This window comes from Camelus bactrianus, chromosome 9 (genome assembly GCF_048773025.1).
Source record: "Camelus bactrianus isolate YW-2024 breed Bactrian camel chromosome 9, ASM4877302v1, whole genome shotgun sequence".
NCBI classification, from domain to species: Eukaryota; Metazoa; Chordata; class Mammalia; order Artiodactyla; family Camelidae; genus Camelus; species Camelus bactrianus.
In genome coordinates, this window is record NC_133547.1 from 6,808,695 (window position 1) to 6,824,939 (window position 16,245).

A 16,245-nucleotide genomic window follows, 5' to 3' on the forward strand; every position below is an offset into this window, starting at 1 on the left:
ATATAAGAGCTAAAACTATAAAACTCTTAGAAAAAAACATAGGGCTGAATTGTCATTACTTTCAATTTGGCAATGGTTTCTTAGATGGGACACCCAAAGAACGGGCAACAGAAGAAAAAAATAGATAAATTAGATAATTAGATAAATTAAAACTAAAAACTTGGTCCAACAAGTGACACTAACAAGAGAATGAAAAGGCATCCCGACAGAGTAGGAAAAATATTTGCAAATCATATATCTGATATAGGTCTAATATTCAGAATATATAGACTCCTACAACTTAGTAACAGAGAGGCAACTCAAACTTAAAAATGGACAAAGACTTAAATAGACATTTCTCCAAAGAAGATATACAAATGGCTGACACATATATGAAAATACTCAACACACAATCATTAAGGATGTAAATGTAGATCAAAGCCACAATGAAACAACACTTCACACCTGCTAGGATGGCAATAACAACAACAAAAAAAGGAAAACAAGCGTTGGTGAGGGTGTGGAGAAATGCGAACTCTTATGCTTTGCTGATGGAAATGCAAACTTGTAAAATAGAGCAGCTGCTGGGGAACACAGTTTGGCAGCTCTTTAAGAGGATAAACAGAATTACCATATGATCCAGCAACTGCACTCCTAGGTATATACCTCCAAAAACTACAAGTTAAAAACAGGCTTTCAAACAAAAACCTATATATGAAATTAAATAGCATTATTTATAGTAGCCCAAAGGGGGAAACAACCCAAACGACCATCATGGGATGAGTGGATAAACAAAATATAATCTATCCATATGGTGGAAATTTTTCAGCCTACAAAAGGAAGAAATGAAGTACTCACACAGGCTACAACACAAATGAACCCTGAAAACATCAAGCTAAGTGAAAGAAACCAGACACAAAAGGCCACACATTGTATGATTCCATTGATGTGAAATCTCCAGAGTAGGTTAATTTATAGAGACAGAAACCAGATTAGTGGTTTGTGGGAGGGAGGAAAGTGACTATTTAATGGCTACAAGGTTTCCTTTTGGGATGATGAGATGTTCTGGAACTAGATAGCTGTGACAGTGGCACAACTTTGTGAATGTACTAAATGCCACTGAATTGTACACTTTAAAATAGCTAAAGGGCCGGCAAGTATAGCTCAGTGATAAAGCGTGGTCTTAGCATGCTCAAGGTCCTGAGTTCCATCCTCCATTAAGATAAAATAAAATAAAATAAAATAAAATAAAATAAAATAAAATAAAGAAATAAACCTAATTCCTCCTCCTCAATAAAATAAAATAGCTAAAATAGTGAATTTTATGTTACATTAGTTTTACCACACGCATGCTCGCGCGCACACACACACACACACACACACACACACACACGTTAAATGTTCAGAACGTAATAATCAAATGATAGCTAGCAGTTTCCCGAGACTTTCTCTGAAAGGGTACTAGGCACCGAGATTACAGTAATTCTCTCATCTCCATTTACAGACGGCAATGCTAAGTAAGATTCAGAGGTCCCCTGTCGGGGGTTACTCCAGTATAAGGGTTTGGGTAACCCAGAGTGTCTCTCCCCCACCCCAACCCGCGCCCATATCTTACACAAATGCTTAGGCTATATGTCCAATTTCGCATGTGATTTCAAAAGGTTTGGGAGCCCAGCCCTGATCTGTAACTCCTGATGAAGAATCCCTCTTCCAGCCCACACTGCCCATTCCTCAGATGACATAGAAGCTAGCAGACCACGTAGCCAATCAAATGGCTGAAACCTCATGAGGTCAGTGGTCGCTAGGCTTGGGATCCCAGACTCCCCCGCGCGGACCTTCAGCTCCTGGGGGGTGGTCGCTGTCTGCCACCAGCTCAGCGGAGCTTGCAGGAGGCAGTGGACAGAGGCAGCGAGGGTGCTTGGTGAACAGATGGTCACGACTCTGGGTCTGTGGAAATCTGCAGATGCAGGTGGACGAGGCCTCAGGACCCGCCGGGTTTAAAGTGACCCAGGTGGGCGGCCGAAGCACTGGGTCTTCTCTACTGGGAGGTGGACAGTTCCAGCGGCCAGGGAGGGCTGATGAGATCTCTCTCCACACACATACTCAAGTCCCAGTGGCCAGGAAATATTTCTTCCAAGAAACTAAATTTAGTAAAGGTAAGAGAGTGCATAGCACGTTAGACTTCATCTGCCTCCCTCCCTGTGCCGTCCCCAGGAGGTAATGTTCAGTGGTGAAGAACGTGGACTTGGAAGCTAAACTGTGTAGGGGTTAAAACCTTAACTCCTCTGTTGTCTAGATGTGTGGATTGGTCAAAGTGATCCCCCAGGGCCTCAGTTTCCCTGTCTATAAAATGGGAATAATAATAGCACCTCACTCATGGGCTTGTTGGGAGATTAATTCGGACAGTCATGCCTGGCACAGTCTGGGACCAGGCAGTGCCCGGGAGACTCTGGGGCATCAGAGGTGCCGCAACTCCAGGCATTGAAAGTTGGCGGGCCGAGCTAGACCCACACGGAGCAGAGGAAACAGGGGCCTTGGCCCTTGGGCATCCTAACATCCCTGGTGAAGCAACTCTCTGCCTCCAGGGACCTTTGAGCCTGCTCTGAGACCCAGGAAAGGGAATTCATTCATGCCACTAACGTTTAAGAGCCTGCTGACTGGCAGGCCCTGGGCTGGGACTGGGGTTCCAGCAGGGAGTAAGAGTAGGTACTATAGGGAGGAGGTTATAGCTCAGTGGTAGAGCGCATGCTTAGCATGCACGAGGTCCTGGGTTCAATCCCCAGTACCTCCACTTAAAAAAGAAAGACATACTGCACACTGGTAAAATCAACCTTACAAACTATATACTTTCTATCGTATTATGTATTAATTATTATAATTAAATACAATTGTATTATTAATATTATGGTATTTATATTTACATAAATATATTTCTGTATTATATATTTATATTATATTTCTTGTAAAGTATGCATTTGTATATTATAAAGTATATATATGTAAGTATATTTATATACTTATATACTATTCAGTATAATATGTTTAGGTATTATATATTATGAAGGACATTTGTAAAGCATAAAGTGTAATATATTTATACATTTACATTTATGTATTTATTATAAAGTATATAAAAGCTTGGATGGGTGGATGGATGTTAAACAGAGACGAGTGCTATGGGAAAAACGAAGCAGGGAGAGACGATGGGGTATTGGAAGGAGTACACTTTTAAATACTGTGGTCAGGAAAGGTCTCACTTAGGTGTCATTTAAAACCCTTTTGTGGGAGGGCATAGCTCAGTGGTAGAGCACATGCTTAGCATGTACAAGGTCCTGGATTCAATCCCCCGTGCCTCCGTTAAAAATAAATAAATGAGCTCTTTGCCGCATCTCCTGCGAAAATCTGTTATCAGGACTCAGACTGTCGACATTCCAGAAAATGTCGCCACCACTTTGAAGGGACACACAGTTATTGTGAAGGGCCCCAGAGGCACCCTGCGGAGGGACTTCAATCACATCAATGTAGAACTCAGTCTCCTTGGAAAGAAAAAGAAGAGGCTCCAGGTTGACAAGCGGTGGGGAAATAGTGCGAACTGTAGCCAGTTCTTTTCTATCTGTAGTCATGTACAGAACACGACCAAGGGTGTTAAACTGGGCATCTGTTACAAGGTGAGGTCTGTGCATGCTCGCGTCCCCATCAAAGTCGTTATTCGGGAGAATGGTTCGCTTGTTGAAATCCGAAATTTCTTGGGTGAAAAATACATACGCGGGGTTCGAATGAGGCCAGGTGTTGCTTGTTCAGTATCTCAAGCTCAGAAAGATGAGTTAGTTCTTGAGGGAAAAGACATTGAACTGGTATCAACTTCAGCTGCTTTGATTCAGCAAGCCACAACAGATAAAAACAAGGATATCAGAAAATTTTTGGATGGTATCTATGTTTCTGAAAAAGGAACAATTCAGCAGGCTGATGAATAATATCCAAGTTGTCCAGGTACAGAAAGCAAGATGACAGATGATTCTTCAGATTCATTTGTGATATATTAAGGATACAACAAAAGCTGTGTTGATTGGGAAAAACAAACAAATAAATAAATAAATGAACAAACCAAACTAATTCCCACCCCCCAAAAAAGAAAAAAAAAGAAAAAATTTTTAGAAAGCCCTTTTTCTTATGAAAAATGTCAAATATACAGAAAAGTAGAAAGAATAGTACAGTTCACACCTACATCTACAGAGAGCATTCAGCAATTTGCCACATTTTGCCACAGCACTTCTTTGGTCTTATATTTCTATATCTGCTGAACCAGGTGAGTCAGTTTCAGCCATCTTTGCTCCCCACTCTACACTTCGGTTGTTTCCAACAAGGAAGACATTCTCTGCTGTCAATCCCTTTACACACCTAATGAAAGTAACAATAATTCCTTGATATCTAATCCCCAGTAGAAAGTGGCATTGGAGCGGCTGCCTAAGGCAGGTGAGGAGTGAACCTTGTGGGCGTCCCAGGGAAGAGCATTCCAAGCCTAGCGAACAGCCAGTGCAAAGGCCCTGAGGCTAGAGGGTGCCTTATGTGTTCCAGGAACTTGGAGGAGGCCAGCGTGTCTGGAACAGATTGAGCGAGGCAGGAGAGGGTGGAATAAGAGGGCAGGGTGTAGTCGAGCCAGCTCCTTCAGAGCCTTGTAAAATCAATGTGAGCAGTTAAACTTTTCCAGGAATAAGCACGGAGCCAAAAAGGAAACTGACCCTCTGTAAATGGGAACAGGCGCCCTCTGGTGGCCGCATGAGGGAACCAACAGAGGGAGGCGAGGGCGGAAGCCGGGAGTTTCCCGAGTGGAGACTGAAGAGCCCAGGTTGGCGGTGATGGCAGCCGAACCAGGGTGGTCACTGGGGGGAAGAGCAAGAAGTGATTGGATTCTGGTGCATGTTGAAGGTTGGAACAACGGGATTTGCCGATAGACTAGATGTATTGCTTCACACCCCTACCAGCCATGGATGAGAGGACCAAAAGAAATAAAATAGGACTTCTTTCACTCTACGTTGCTTTGTGAGATTTTTTTTTTCATGCTGTTTTGTGTTACTTCCCTCTTTGAAAAGCGTTCCCTAGCTGGGAATTCTGCAGCCACTGATTCAACCAATCTGTGGATGGAAAAAATTCGAAAAAAAAAAAAAATCCAGAAATTTCCCCAAAGCAAAACTTGGCTGTCAACTATTTACATAGTATTTACAGTGTATTTAGAACTATTTACATTGTATTAGGTCTTATAAGTAATCCAGGGATGATTTAAACTCTATGGGAGGATGGGGAAGCGACACCTCTCTTGCAGTAATTACCTCCACGTGTTACCAACCCAGAAGCTTTTAGATTTGGAATAACTTCATATTTACAAAGATAAGTTGCCAACCTAGTACAGAAAGCTCCTATACCCTTGGCCCAGTTTCCCTTAATGTAAACACCTTAATAACTACGGTTTATTTGTCAAAAGTAATAAATTAACAGTACAATACTATTAACTCAACTACAGGCTTTATTTGAATTTCATCAGTTTTTCCACAGTTGTCCTTTTTCTGTTCCAAAATCGACCCAGGATGCCACATTGCATAGAATTGTCACATGTTCTTATTTTCCTCCAATTTCTGAGTTTTCAGTTTTTCCTTGTCTTTCATGACCTTGACAGTTTTGAAGAATATTGGCTGAATGTTTTGTCTTTGCTCCTGAATTTTAATCTGTCTAGTATTTTCTCCTGATTAGAATTTATAGCAGTTTTCCTCGTGTGTGTGTGTGTGTGTGTGTGTGTGTGTGTGTGTGTGTGTGTGTGTGAAGGACTTGGGGGGAGACAATATACTGCTTAACCTGAATGCTGGTGCTTCAGGCGTTTGCTTCATAATTACTTCTTTTTATATTATTATTATTTTAATTGACATTTAGTCAGGTTACAATGTTGTGTCAATTTCTGGTGTACAGCATAATGTTTCAGTCATGCATATACATACATGTATTCCTTTTCATATTCTTTTTCATTATAGGTTACTATAAGATATTGAATATAGTTCCCTGAGCTATATAGAAGAAACTTGTTTATCTATTTTGTATATAGTAGTATATTAACTACTGAAAATCTCGGAGTCCCAGTTCATCCCTTCCCACTCCCTTATCAGTGTAATTAGACCCCATTTGTTTATTTTTGCTTTGATTTCTATTGCCTGGGTAGACTGCCCTAGGACAACATTGCTAAGATTTATGTCAGAAAATGTTTTGCCTATGTTTTCTTCTAGGAAGTTTGCAGTGTCTTGCCTCATGTTTAAGTCTCTGGGGGAGGGTGTAGCTCAGTGGTAGAGCATGTAAAAAGAGTTCATTGCAAATCTGATTAAATGAGGGATCCTGAGATAGGTGGGTATCCTGGGTTATCTGGGCAGGTTCTAAATGTAATCACTTGTATCCTTACAAGATACAGGCAGAGGGATACTTGATACACACAGAAGAGATGATGATGTGAAGATGGAGCAGAGAGAGATTTGAAGATGCTGGCCTTGAAGACTGGAGTCGTGTGATCACGAGCCAAGCAATTCCGGTAACCATTAGAAGCTGCAGGAGGTAAGGAGCAGATTCTCCCCTAAGAGCCTCCAGAGGGAGCATTGCCCTGTCCATACCTCGATTTCGACCTGGTGATTCTGATTTTGGACCTCTGTCTCCAGTACTGTGAGAGAATACTTTTTTGTTGTTGTTATTTTAAGGCTCTCAATTAATAGTAATTTGGTACAGCAACCTTAGGAAAGGAATATACCATACACCGAAGTTTTATGTATGTATTATGGAAGAAATCAAAGTTTAAAAATAAACAGCTTTCTCTTTTCTTTCATTGACAGAAGTAATGTTGACAGTTCCTGTCATAAGGCAAATGGATTTCAACCCCAGTTGAACTTTTTCCTGCTGAGTGTTTCAAAATAAGGATGCTCTCATTTGCAGCCCTGTCTTGCACAGTTAAAGCAGCTGCCTGCTAGCCTGGATACCAGGAAAGGACAAAAGGAATCAAACAGGCAGAACATCTGATATGTCCTTCTTCATCAGTCTGAGGGGCGCGTTTCAACATCTCTGAAGTAGGGATAGCCCTTATCACCCATGGGGTCATCTAAGTTTTCGTGGCCTGCTTGTGTGTGGACATCAGAAGTACTGGCCTCACAGTTTGCTGAGTGGAGATCAGCAGCTTGGGAAAACATCCCAGAAGCAACACTGAAACACACTTTTAATGCCCCAGGAAGCAGGGTTCGGGGGAGGATGGAGACGCATAGTGAATCAGATGTGTTTAGTGGCAAACCCAACCCTAACCCCAGTTTCACACATTTCAGTGAGAATCTAGTAGAATGAGTGTTGTCATTGAGGGGTGGTGTGGGCTGATGGATTGAGAAAGTTCTCCCCCAAAAGGTGACACTTGAATGGGGTCATGATGGAGAGGAATTCCCCAGGCAGAGGACTGTTGGCGGCAGAGAAGTAAACTGACCCTCAAGAATTTGTGCTCCCCTTCCTTTTATTTATTTATATTTATTTATTTGGCAGGGGAGGTAATTAAGCTCTTATTTATTTATTTATTTATTTATTTATTTATTTATTTATTTATTTAATGGCGGTCCTGGGGATCGAACCCAGGACCTGGTGCATGCTAAGTACATGCTCTACCACTGAGCTCTACCCTCCCTCCTTCCCCTTCCTTAATGTCCACGGAAAGACTACATTTCCCAGCCTTCCTTGCATGAGAACGGGGTCATGTGACTGGTTCTGGACAATGAAATACAGGCAAGAGAGCTCTGCTTCACTTCCAGGTCTGGTTCATAAAAATCTCCCCATGTGTCCATCTTTCCCTTCTCACCTGCTGATTAAATGTGGATGCTAGTGCATTAGTTATCTATTTTTTTTGAATCCCAAAAGGGAATTTATTGGCTCTCAAAAATGAGAAATCTAGGCATATGCTACAACATGGATGAGTCTTTTTTTTAAACTGAAGTATAGATGATTTATAATGTTATGTTAGTTTCTGGTGTACAGCATAGTGATTCAGTTTTACGTATATATTATATATATACTTTTTCATATTCTTTTTATTATAGATTCTTACAAGCTATTAATATAGTTCCCTGTGCTATACAGTAGGACCTTATTATCTTTGTATATAGTAGTTTGTGTCATTAATTATATATTGCTGTGTAACATGTTGACCCCCAAATTCCTCACAGCTCAAAATTACAAACATTTATTATGTCACATAGTTTCTGAAGGTCAGGAATTGAGAACAGCTTCAGCTGGGTGGTTTTGGCTCAGGCCTTCCCATGAGGGTTCAGTCACGCTGTTAGCCAGGGCTGCAGTCATCTGAAGGTTCCGCTGGGGCTAGAGGAGTCCACTCCACTCCCATGGCTGTTGGCTGGAGGCCTCAGTTCTTCTCTGTCTGATGGCATCTCCATAGGCTGTTTGGCTGCAACAGCTAACTTCCCCCAGAGCAAGTGATGAGAACTCGAGAAAGAGCCCAAGATGGAAGCCATGGTCTTTATAACCCAGTCTCAGAAGTGATACCCCATCACCTCTGTCACTGGCTATTGGTCACACGGACCAACTCTAGTACATAGTGGGAGGGGACTAGCCCGCATGTGGCTATCAAGAAGTGGGATGACTGGGGTCCATTTTGGAGCTTGGTTGCTATAGCCAGGGAGACCTTGGGAAATGCATGTTAAGGCAACTCCCCTGCATCACCCTTGTTTCCTGGCCCTCTTCTCTCTGCTGATTGAACTTTACATGAACAAGAAGTAAAAATCAGTTGTCCGCTATCTCAGAGCTCATCTGCCTCAGTGACTAATGTTGCTTTCACTAATTACAGGGACCCATTGCTAAAGGGACAAGGTGTGGAAGTTTATTTATTTATTTATTTGCCTTTTTTTTTGGTGGGGGGGAGGTAATTAGGCTTGTTTAGTTAGTTATTTTAATGGAGGTTCTGGGGATTGAACCCAGGACCTTGTGCATGCTAAACATGTGCTCTACCGCTGAGCTATACCCTCCTCCCAGGATGCGGAAGTTTAAACAGAACAGAGCACTTTATGACTTTGCTGTGTGAGTATATAACTTTGAATTAAAAAAATAAAAATGGGGGAAGGGTATAGCTCAGTAGGAGTGAATGCCCAGCATGCATGAGGTCCTGGCTTCCATCCCCAGCACCTCCATTAGAAAAAATAATGATAAAACAAAACCTATATGAAAAAAGAGGGAATAAAGTAAACCCCATCCACCTAATAGAAGAAAGGAACAGAAAAAATAATATGCTGAATACACTCCAAATGGATCAGATTTCAATGTAAAACAGGAAACGAAAAAGAATGAAAAGTAAACATTGCAAAATTCTTTTATAACCTGGGTGTGTAGAAAACCTTTGAATTATGATTCAAAATCCAGAAGCCGTAAAAGAAAACACTAACATGTTTAAATGCATGAAATAGGAGCAGACGTTCTTCCTCTTCTGCTTCCTTTTCTTCCTGAGCAATATAGTCCTAAGGCCCTCGTGTGAAGCCGGCAAGGCCAGTATGGGGTGGGGACAGTGGCCCAGAATGGCGTGTCGGGATCTTAGGGTTGGTAATGAGGGCATCTACCCCTAGAGCAACTCAGCAGAGTAGGGGTGTCCAAGTGGGGGGCATAAGGTGTTTGTGCTGGAAGAGGGGGCCCATTGGCTTGGGGAGCGAAAACCCCAGCCGGGGGATGAGAGTGTGGGTGGGGGTGAGGTCACATACAGGGGAATTGATCAAATAAGTAAATTAAGGAAAACGGAAGTCAGATTTCTCATTGCCAAGGAAGGAGGGGATACATATGGAAAGTGAGAAAACTCGAGGTGTTGGACTTGGGTATATCATTGTAAATACATGGTTTTCAATATACATAAACAGACATGGAAATGCATAAGTGTACATTCACCTAGTATCCATATATGTGTGTATGTGTATATCTAATATATAGATGTATGTATGTATACATATGTATATACATAATACACACACAACATATAATATATACATTGTTTGTGCCTATGTAATATACAGTGTGAGCTCTATAACTACACCTATACCCATATGTGTATCATCTATAAAATCTGTTCACTGGGAAGACCTGTGAGCAGGAAGCCCCCAAAGAACCAGTGAGTCCCCTTAGGGTTCATTTTCCAGTTTTTCTTTGTCTGATAATGTTTTTATTTTGTCCTAATTTTTTGAAGGTGGTGTGGCTTCCACTCAAGTCTGAATTTACAGTTATTTTCTCTCGGTTCATTGGAGATACTGTACCACCGAGTTCTAGCTTCCATGGTTGCTATTAACAAGTTGATTGTCAGTCGAATTGTCTGTCCTTTGTAGGCAAGTTTTCCACCCCGCCTGGCTTTTTAAGTGTGGTGTCTCTGTCTCTGGTGTTCTGCAGATTCACTAGAATACATCTCGATATGCGTTACTTTTATCCTTTGACATATTCTGCTTCTTACATCTGAGAAATCCTTCTTTCATCAATTTTTGAAGTGCTCAGCCATTATCTTCTCAAAGCTTACTTCTCCGTTCATCTCTACATTTTCTTCTAGAAGCTTATTGAACCTTTTAATTCTACCTTCCACATCTCTAATTTTTTTCTTCAATTTTCTATCAACTTGCCTCTCAGTGGTGCCTTCTGGGTTTACACTGATCTCCACCTTTCATTTCGTGAATTCTCCCTTTTGCTGTTTCTAATCCACTGTTTGACTCTTCCGAGTTTTTCATCTCAGTGACAGTTTCATTTCTTTGTATATTTCATTCCTGCTACAAGTTCTACTTTGTTCTTTTCTAATCTTGCCTGATCTTTTAATAATGCCTTGGTTTTTCTCATTTCTAATCCTTAAAGGAAAAAGCTTCAGACATTTGAACATGTTCATGTTATAATTGTTAATGTTGTAGATCTTAAGTATTATTAGAAACACAAGCAGTGATTTCAAAATTGACCAAAGACTTTCAGTCGAATTGAAACCTAGACCAGGTGTCTAGGTCTGCAGAGGAAAACAGAAACCACTCCAGGTATTTAAAATACAGGGAGTTTATTAAAGGGAATTGGTTACACATGTGCCGGGAGGCTAGCTGAGCAAGTCATGATCCTTGAGGTAGCAGAGACAGTAATTATCAGAAGCAGCTCGAACACCTGGGGCCACAGGAGTTTGGAGGAGTGGTCTCTCAGGGTAGAACTCAGACTTCTGGGGAGGGGGCTCCAGGTATCTGGTGTTCTGACCTCCAAGAGGGCATGGCCTATGGGGGACAGTACCTCTGTCCAAGGAGGCTGGAGATCTTGCCAAGTCTGTACAGCTAGCTGGTGCTGGAAGTGCCAAAAGTAACTGGCAGCTGGAGCCATTGTTGCCTGTGGCTGTGGGAAGATGCAGACCGGAGCTGGAGGTGGGAAAGCAGTTCCTTGGCTCCTCCTCCTGCATCCCAGTCTCCTGCTGGGTCCTCCCTGCCACTCTGGTCAGTTGTCAAAAGGGGTCACAGGCTTGGAAGGTGAGAGTTATGCTAAAGAGACAGCAGCACAGCCTCACCAGAATAAGCAGGGGGAATACAGGCTCAACCTGGGTGTAAAATAAAGAGGAAACACTGCACACATTTAACGGGGAAGGCTCCAAACAAACAGCTGCTAAATAATCTCACCTCTCAGCCTTTTAAAATGACATGACTCCTAGAAACTGTTCTTCAAGCTGTACTACAAAGATATGATACTCTGAACAAACAGCTGTGGGAAATAAATCAGGATCACCCAAGTCAGTTTCCTAACTCATGTGGTCACGTGGTCACAACAAAGTCTAATTGTCCTGGAAAACTCAAGCTTGGTGAGAATCAACTTGGAAGGAACCCCAGACCTGAATCTTCAACCATCAACCTGTCAAACTGTTAACTCAGCTGGTAAATGAACAAAGCCTAACTCTTTTCTGGTAAGAAAAATCACAGGTAAGAGGAGGTATCAAGCTTGTTGAACCAAAATCTTTGATCAGAATAGAGGCATTGAAGAAGTCCATTTATATCCATGATGCTGGCCCTTTTGTAACCAGTTTAATGTAAGGAAACTGATCAACGTGATAATTACTGTCCTATTAGTCTGTCCTTGAAGTTATTTAATGCATTTGCAAGAATCTGTATGTTGGACTTGTGAAAAATATAATAAAAATTGTATCACTTTTTTCCCCCCTTCTCTTCAAGGTCCCTAACTCGTTTAAGGGAATCTGAGATCCCAGATTTGTAAGTTTGTTGATTAAATTTGTAAACAATGTTCAAATGTTTTGGGAAATCTACTATTATGAAACTCATGGCTTGCTATTTTTAGCGGTCGAAGTAGTCAGTGAATGTTTAGAGGAAAGTTGATTGTTTGAAAAGTAATTAATCATTACCAAAAAACCAAATAGTTGTGAATATTTGTGCCCAGATGCAAAAGTTCTTCTGACACTGAAAGATCTCATCATGGGTGGGGGGAGGGTATAGCATAGCGGTAGAGTGTGTGCTTAGCATGCATGAGGTCTTGGGTTCAATCCTCAGTACCTCCTCTAAAAATCAATCAATCACTAATTACCTCCCCCCAAAACAAACAAAAATAAACAAAACTGGCAGAAGCAACCTAAATGTTCATTGATAGGTGAATGACACAGTGTAGTCTATTCACACAATGGAATATTATTCAGCCTCAAAAAAGGAAGGAAATTCTGACACCTACTATAACATGGATGAAACTTGAAAACATTTTGCTAAGTGAAAGAAGCCCGTCAGAAAAGGACAAGTACTGTATGATTCCACTTATATGGAAGTAGTGAAATTCATAGAAAAAGGAAGTAGAATAGTAGTGGGCAGGGGCTAGGAGGAGGAGGGAATGGGGACTTGCTGTTTGATATGTACATCTTGTTTTGCAAGATGAAAAAGTTGTAGGGATTGTTCGCACCATAATGTGAATATACTCTATTACTGAACTGTACACTTGAAAATGGCTCAGATGGCAAGGTTTTTTTTTTTTTTTTTTTTTTTTTTGTTGTTTGTTTTTCTGAGTAATGGTAGATTTATTCAGAGAGATACTTTGAAAGGCAAGAGAAAGGCCACGAGGTGTGGGGGTTGGGTGCTCAGATTAAAAGTAGATACACACTCCATAGACAGAGTGCGGGCCGTCTCCAAAGAGAGAGAGAGAGGCGGCCTCAGATAGCAAGTTTTATGTTGTGTGTATTTGATAATTTTTTAAAAGAGATCTTGAACAATCATTTTCCTCTGACAGTTCTACACCTCAAGTTATTGTGAGGCAGGGCAGGGCAAGAAAACATAAAATTGACCATTTTAACTACTTAAAATTTTTTTAAAAATCTTTTCTTGAGTGGGGGAAGATAATTGTGTTCATTTATTAATGGAGGTACTGGGGATCGAACCCAGGACCTCATGCATGCTAGGAATTCACTCTACCACTGAGCGATACCCTCTTCCCTGTTCTGGCTACTTATAAGTGTTCAGTTCAGTGGCATTAAGTGCATTCACATCGTTATGCAACCATCCCCACCATCCATCCCCAGAACTTTTTCATCACCTCGCTCTGGGACTCTGTACCCACTAAACAACAACTTCCCATCCCCCACCCCTTCCCCTGGCCACCACCATCCTACTTCCTGTTTCTACGAATTTGCCTATTGAAGGTACCTCTTGTCAGTGGAATCCTATCGTATCTATCCTTTTCTCTCTCTCTCTCTTTTTCTTTCTTTTAGGGATAGAGTAAGGGAGAGGATGGGAGATTTCTCTTTTTTCTTAGAAGCTCATCAATGCATTTAGAAGGACATTTGGAAAGAGGCATGAGAGCAGTAGGTGCTGTAGCATGGATTTTTTGAGGGGTAGGAGTAACCTTTACCTGAGACAATTTTGAACTTATAGAAAGTTTCAAGACTCACACAAAGAGCAAGATGGGGTAGGGGAGTTAGAGGTACAAACGACTATATATGAAATAAATAGAGCTACAAGGATTCATTGTACAACACAGGGAAGACAGCCAATATTTCATAACTCCAAATGGAATATATCCTTTCAAAATTGTGAATCACTATGTAACCTGAAACTTATTTAATATCATATATCAACTATACCTCAATTTAAAAAAAAGATTTGGACAAGAAACTTCGTATCCTTTACCTAGACTTCCTAGTTTTCATTATTCCCGCCCCCTTTGCTTTCTCATTCACTCTCTCTGTCTTCATATTACTATGTGTTTACCTTTCCAGAAACATTTGAGAAAACATTGGAGACTCCATGCCCCTTTGTCCCTAAATACTTCATTGTGTATTTGCTAAGAACAAGGACATTCTTTTTTTTTTTTTTTTTTTTTTTTTTTGGAGGGGTGGGGGAGGTAACTAGGTTAATTTATTTATTTAATGGAAATACTTGGGATCAAACTCATGACCTCGTGCATGCTAAGCGCAAGGCACATGCTCTACCACTGAGCTATACCCGCCCCGCTAAGGACATTCTTTTTAATAACCACAGTACAATGATCAAAACCAGAAAATTTAACACAGACAAAATGCTGCTATCTGACGTACAGAACTCATTCAAATTTCATCAATCGTCTTGCTAAAGTCCACGGTATCGCCTGGATTGCTCAACGAAGTGCATTTACTGGTGCCGCGGACCTCTGGTCTCCTGTGAGTATAAACAGTTCTTGCATCTTTCTTTTGACCTTGACATTTTCAAAGAGTCGAGGCCAGTTGTTTTGCAGACTGTCCCTCGATTGGAATTTGTTTGACGTTTCCTCGTGATTAGATTCAGGTTAGGCAGCACCGTCTCTCAGTCTTCTCAAATTCCACTCCCCAGCTCCCCAAACAAACCGAGATAGAGCAAGTAGGAAAAGCTCACAAACAACACCTTCTGCAAAACCAGCTGACAAGGGAGCCCCGCAAACCCTGACATATCAGAATGAGCAGGGCCGAACCAATACCAGTGCAGGAAGAGAAGGAAACTAGCAAAAGTGCTTTGAAAGTTGGAAATTTCCCACCCGTCCTCACGGCTGGGGACTTGGTGAGAGAATGTGACACCAGCAGCAGTCAAATCTTTGTGTGTGTGTGAAGTTTCACAGCCTCTAATTAGTAGGTGGGTATAGGAGGCTATGGGAAATTTGGAAGATGCGGTAGTGGTCCCGGTCCTCAGAGATCTCAGAATTACTCAACAGAATCTCTCTTTTGGAAGAACAAAACTCCATATTTAAAAAAAAATATGTTACTGAAATATATTTGAGACTCAGAGGTGCAAAATACTAGGTATAAAATAAGCCTCAAGGGTATATAATACAACAAGGGAAATAGAACAGATTTTTATAGTAACTATAGATGGTATATAACCTTTAAAAATTGTGAATCACTATATTATATACCTGAAACTTATATAATATATATAATATGGTGTATCAACTGTAATTCAACAACAAGGACCTGTATAGTGCAGGAAACTGTACTCAGTATCTTGTAATACCTATAATGGAAAAGAACCTGAAAAAGAATAAATATACATATATGTATAACTGAATCACTTTGCTGTGCAGCTGGAACACTGTAAATCAACAATACTTCAATAAAAAGTGAAAAAAAATGCAGTATAGTAGAATAAAACTTTTTTGTCAAAAAAAGAAATACATTTGACAGATAACGTTGTGTAAATGTAAGGGCTACAACACGTTAATTTCATACACGTATCTTGTAATAGGATTGCATTGTGGTGATAATTACCTCTATCACATTACATGATGATCTTTTCTTTTTAGTGGTTGGACAAAGGTCCTTTCTCATGAAAACTAATGAAAGCAAAACCCAGAATGAATTTGGCAGGAATTCCAGGGGCAAAGGAGAGAGATTGTTCAAGTCCTGGTGGGGGAGGAAACAGAGGAGGCAGGTCTTCCTCTGAAATATTGCAGAGGTGGCTATGCTGAGAGGTTATATGTTTTCACACTGTATGGAAACAGCAAAGAATGAACTCTGAGAATGGGGAGGCTAGGAAAGAGATCGTGCCTCACCGCACTTCCTACCAAGAAAATTCCTAAATGTACTTACTTGTGAACAAGAGAAGAGGAGTACGGGAACTGCACGTAGAGATGTGTCCTGAGTCAAACAGCAGCCCCTGGAAATGTGAGTCCCTCTGGAATCTGTGAATGTGGCCTTACTAGGAAATAAGGGCTTTGCAGATGTAATCAAGTCAAGATGCGGTCATAGTGGGTTAAAGTGGACCCTCAAATCCCATATGGCTG

At 41.0% G+C, this 16,245-nt stretch overlaps 1 protein-coding gene and 1 long non-coding RNA gene across 2 annotated transcripts; both read left to right on the top strand.

The window, feature by feature from the left end:
• Positions 1-1,835: 1,835 nt before the first annotated feature.
• Positions 1,836-9,631, top strand: LOC141578575 (uncharacterized). The gene is made up of 3 exons (XR_012508972.1): positions 1,836-2,135; positions 6,422-6,567; positions 6,840-9,631. It is a non-coding gene; the product is annotated as an uncharacterized LOC141578575 (long non-coding RNA).
• LOC105062758 (large ribosomal subunit protein uL6-like) lies at positions 3,183-4,392 on the top strand. The gene has a single exon (XM_010947119.3). It carries the CDS (start codon positions 3,351-3,353, stop codon positions 3,951-3,953), a length of 603 nt encoding a protein of 200 aa, XP_010945421.1. The 5' UTR covers positions 3,183-3,350; the 3' UTR covers positions 3,954-4,392.
• Positions 9,632-16,245: the final 6,614 nt, after the last annotated feature.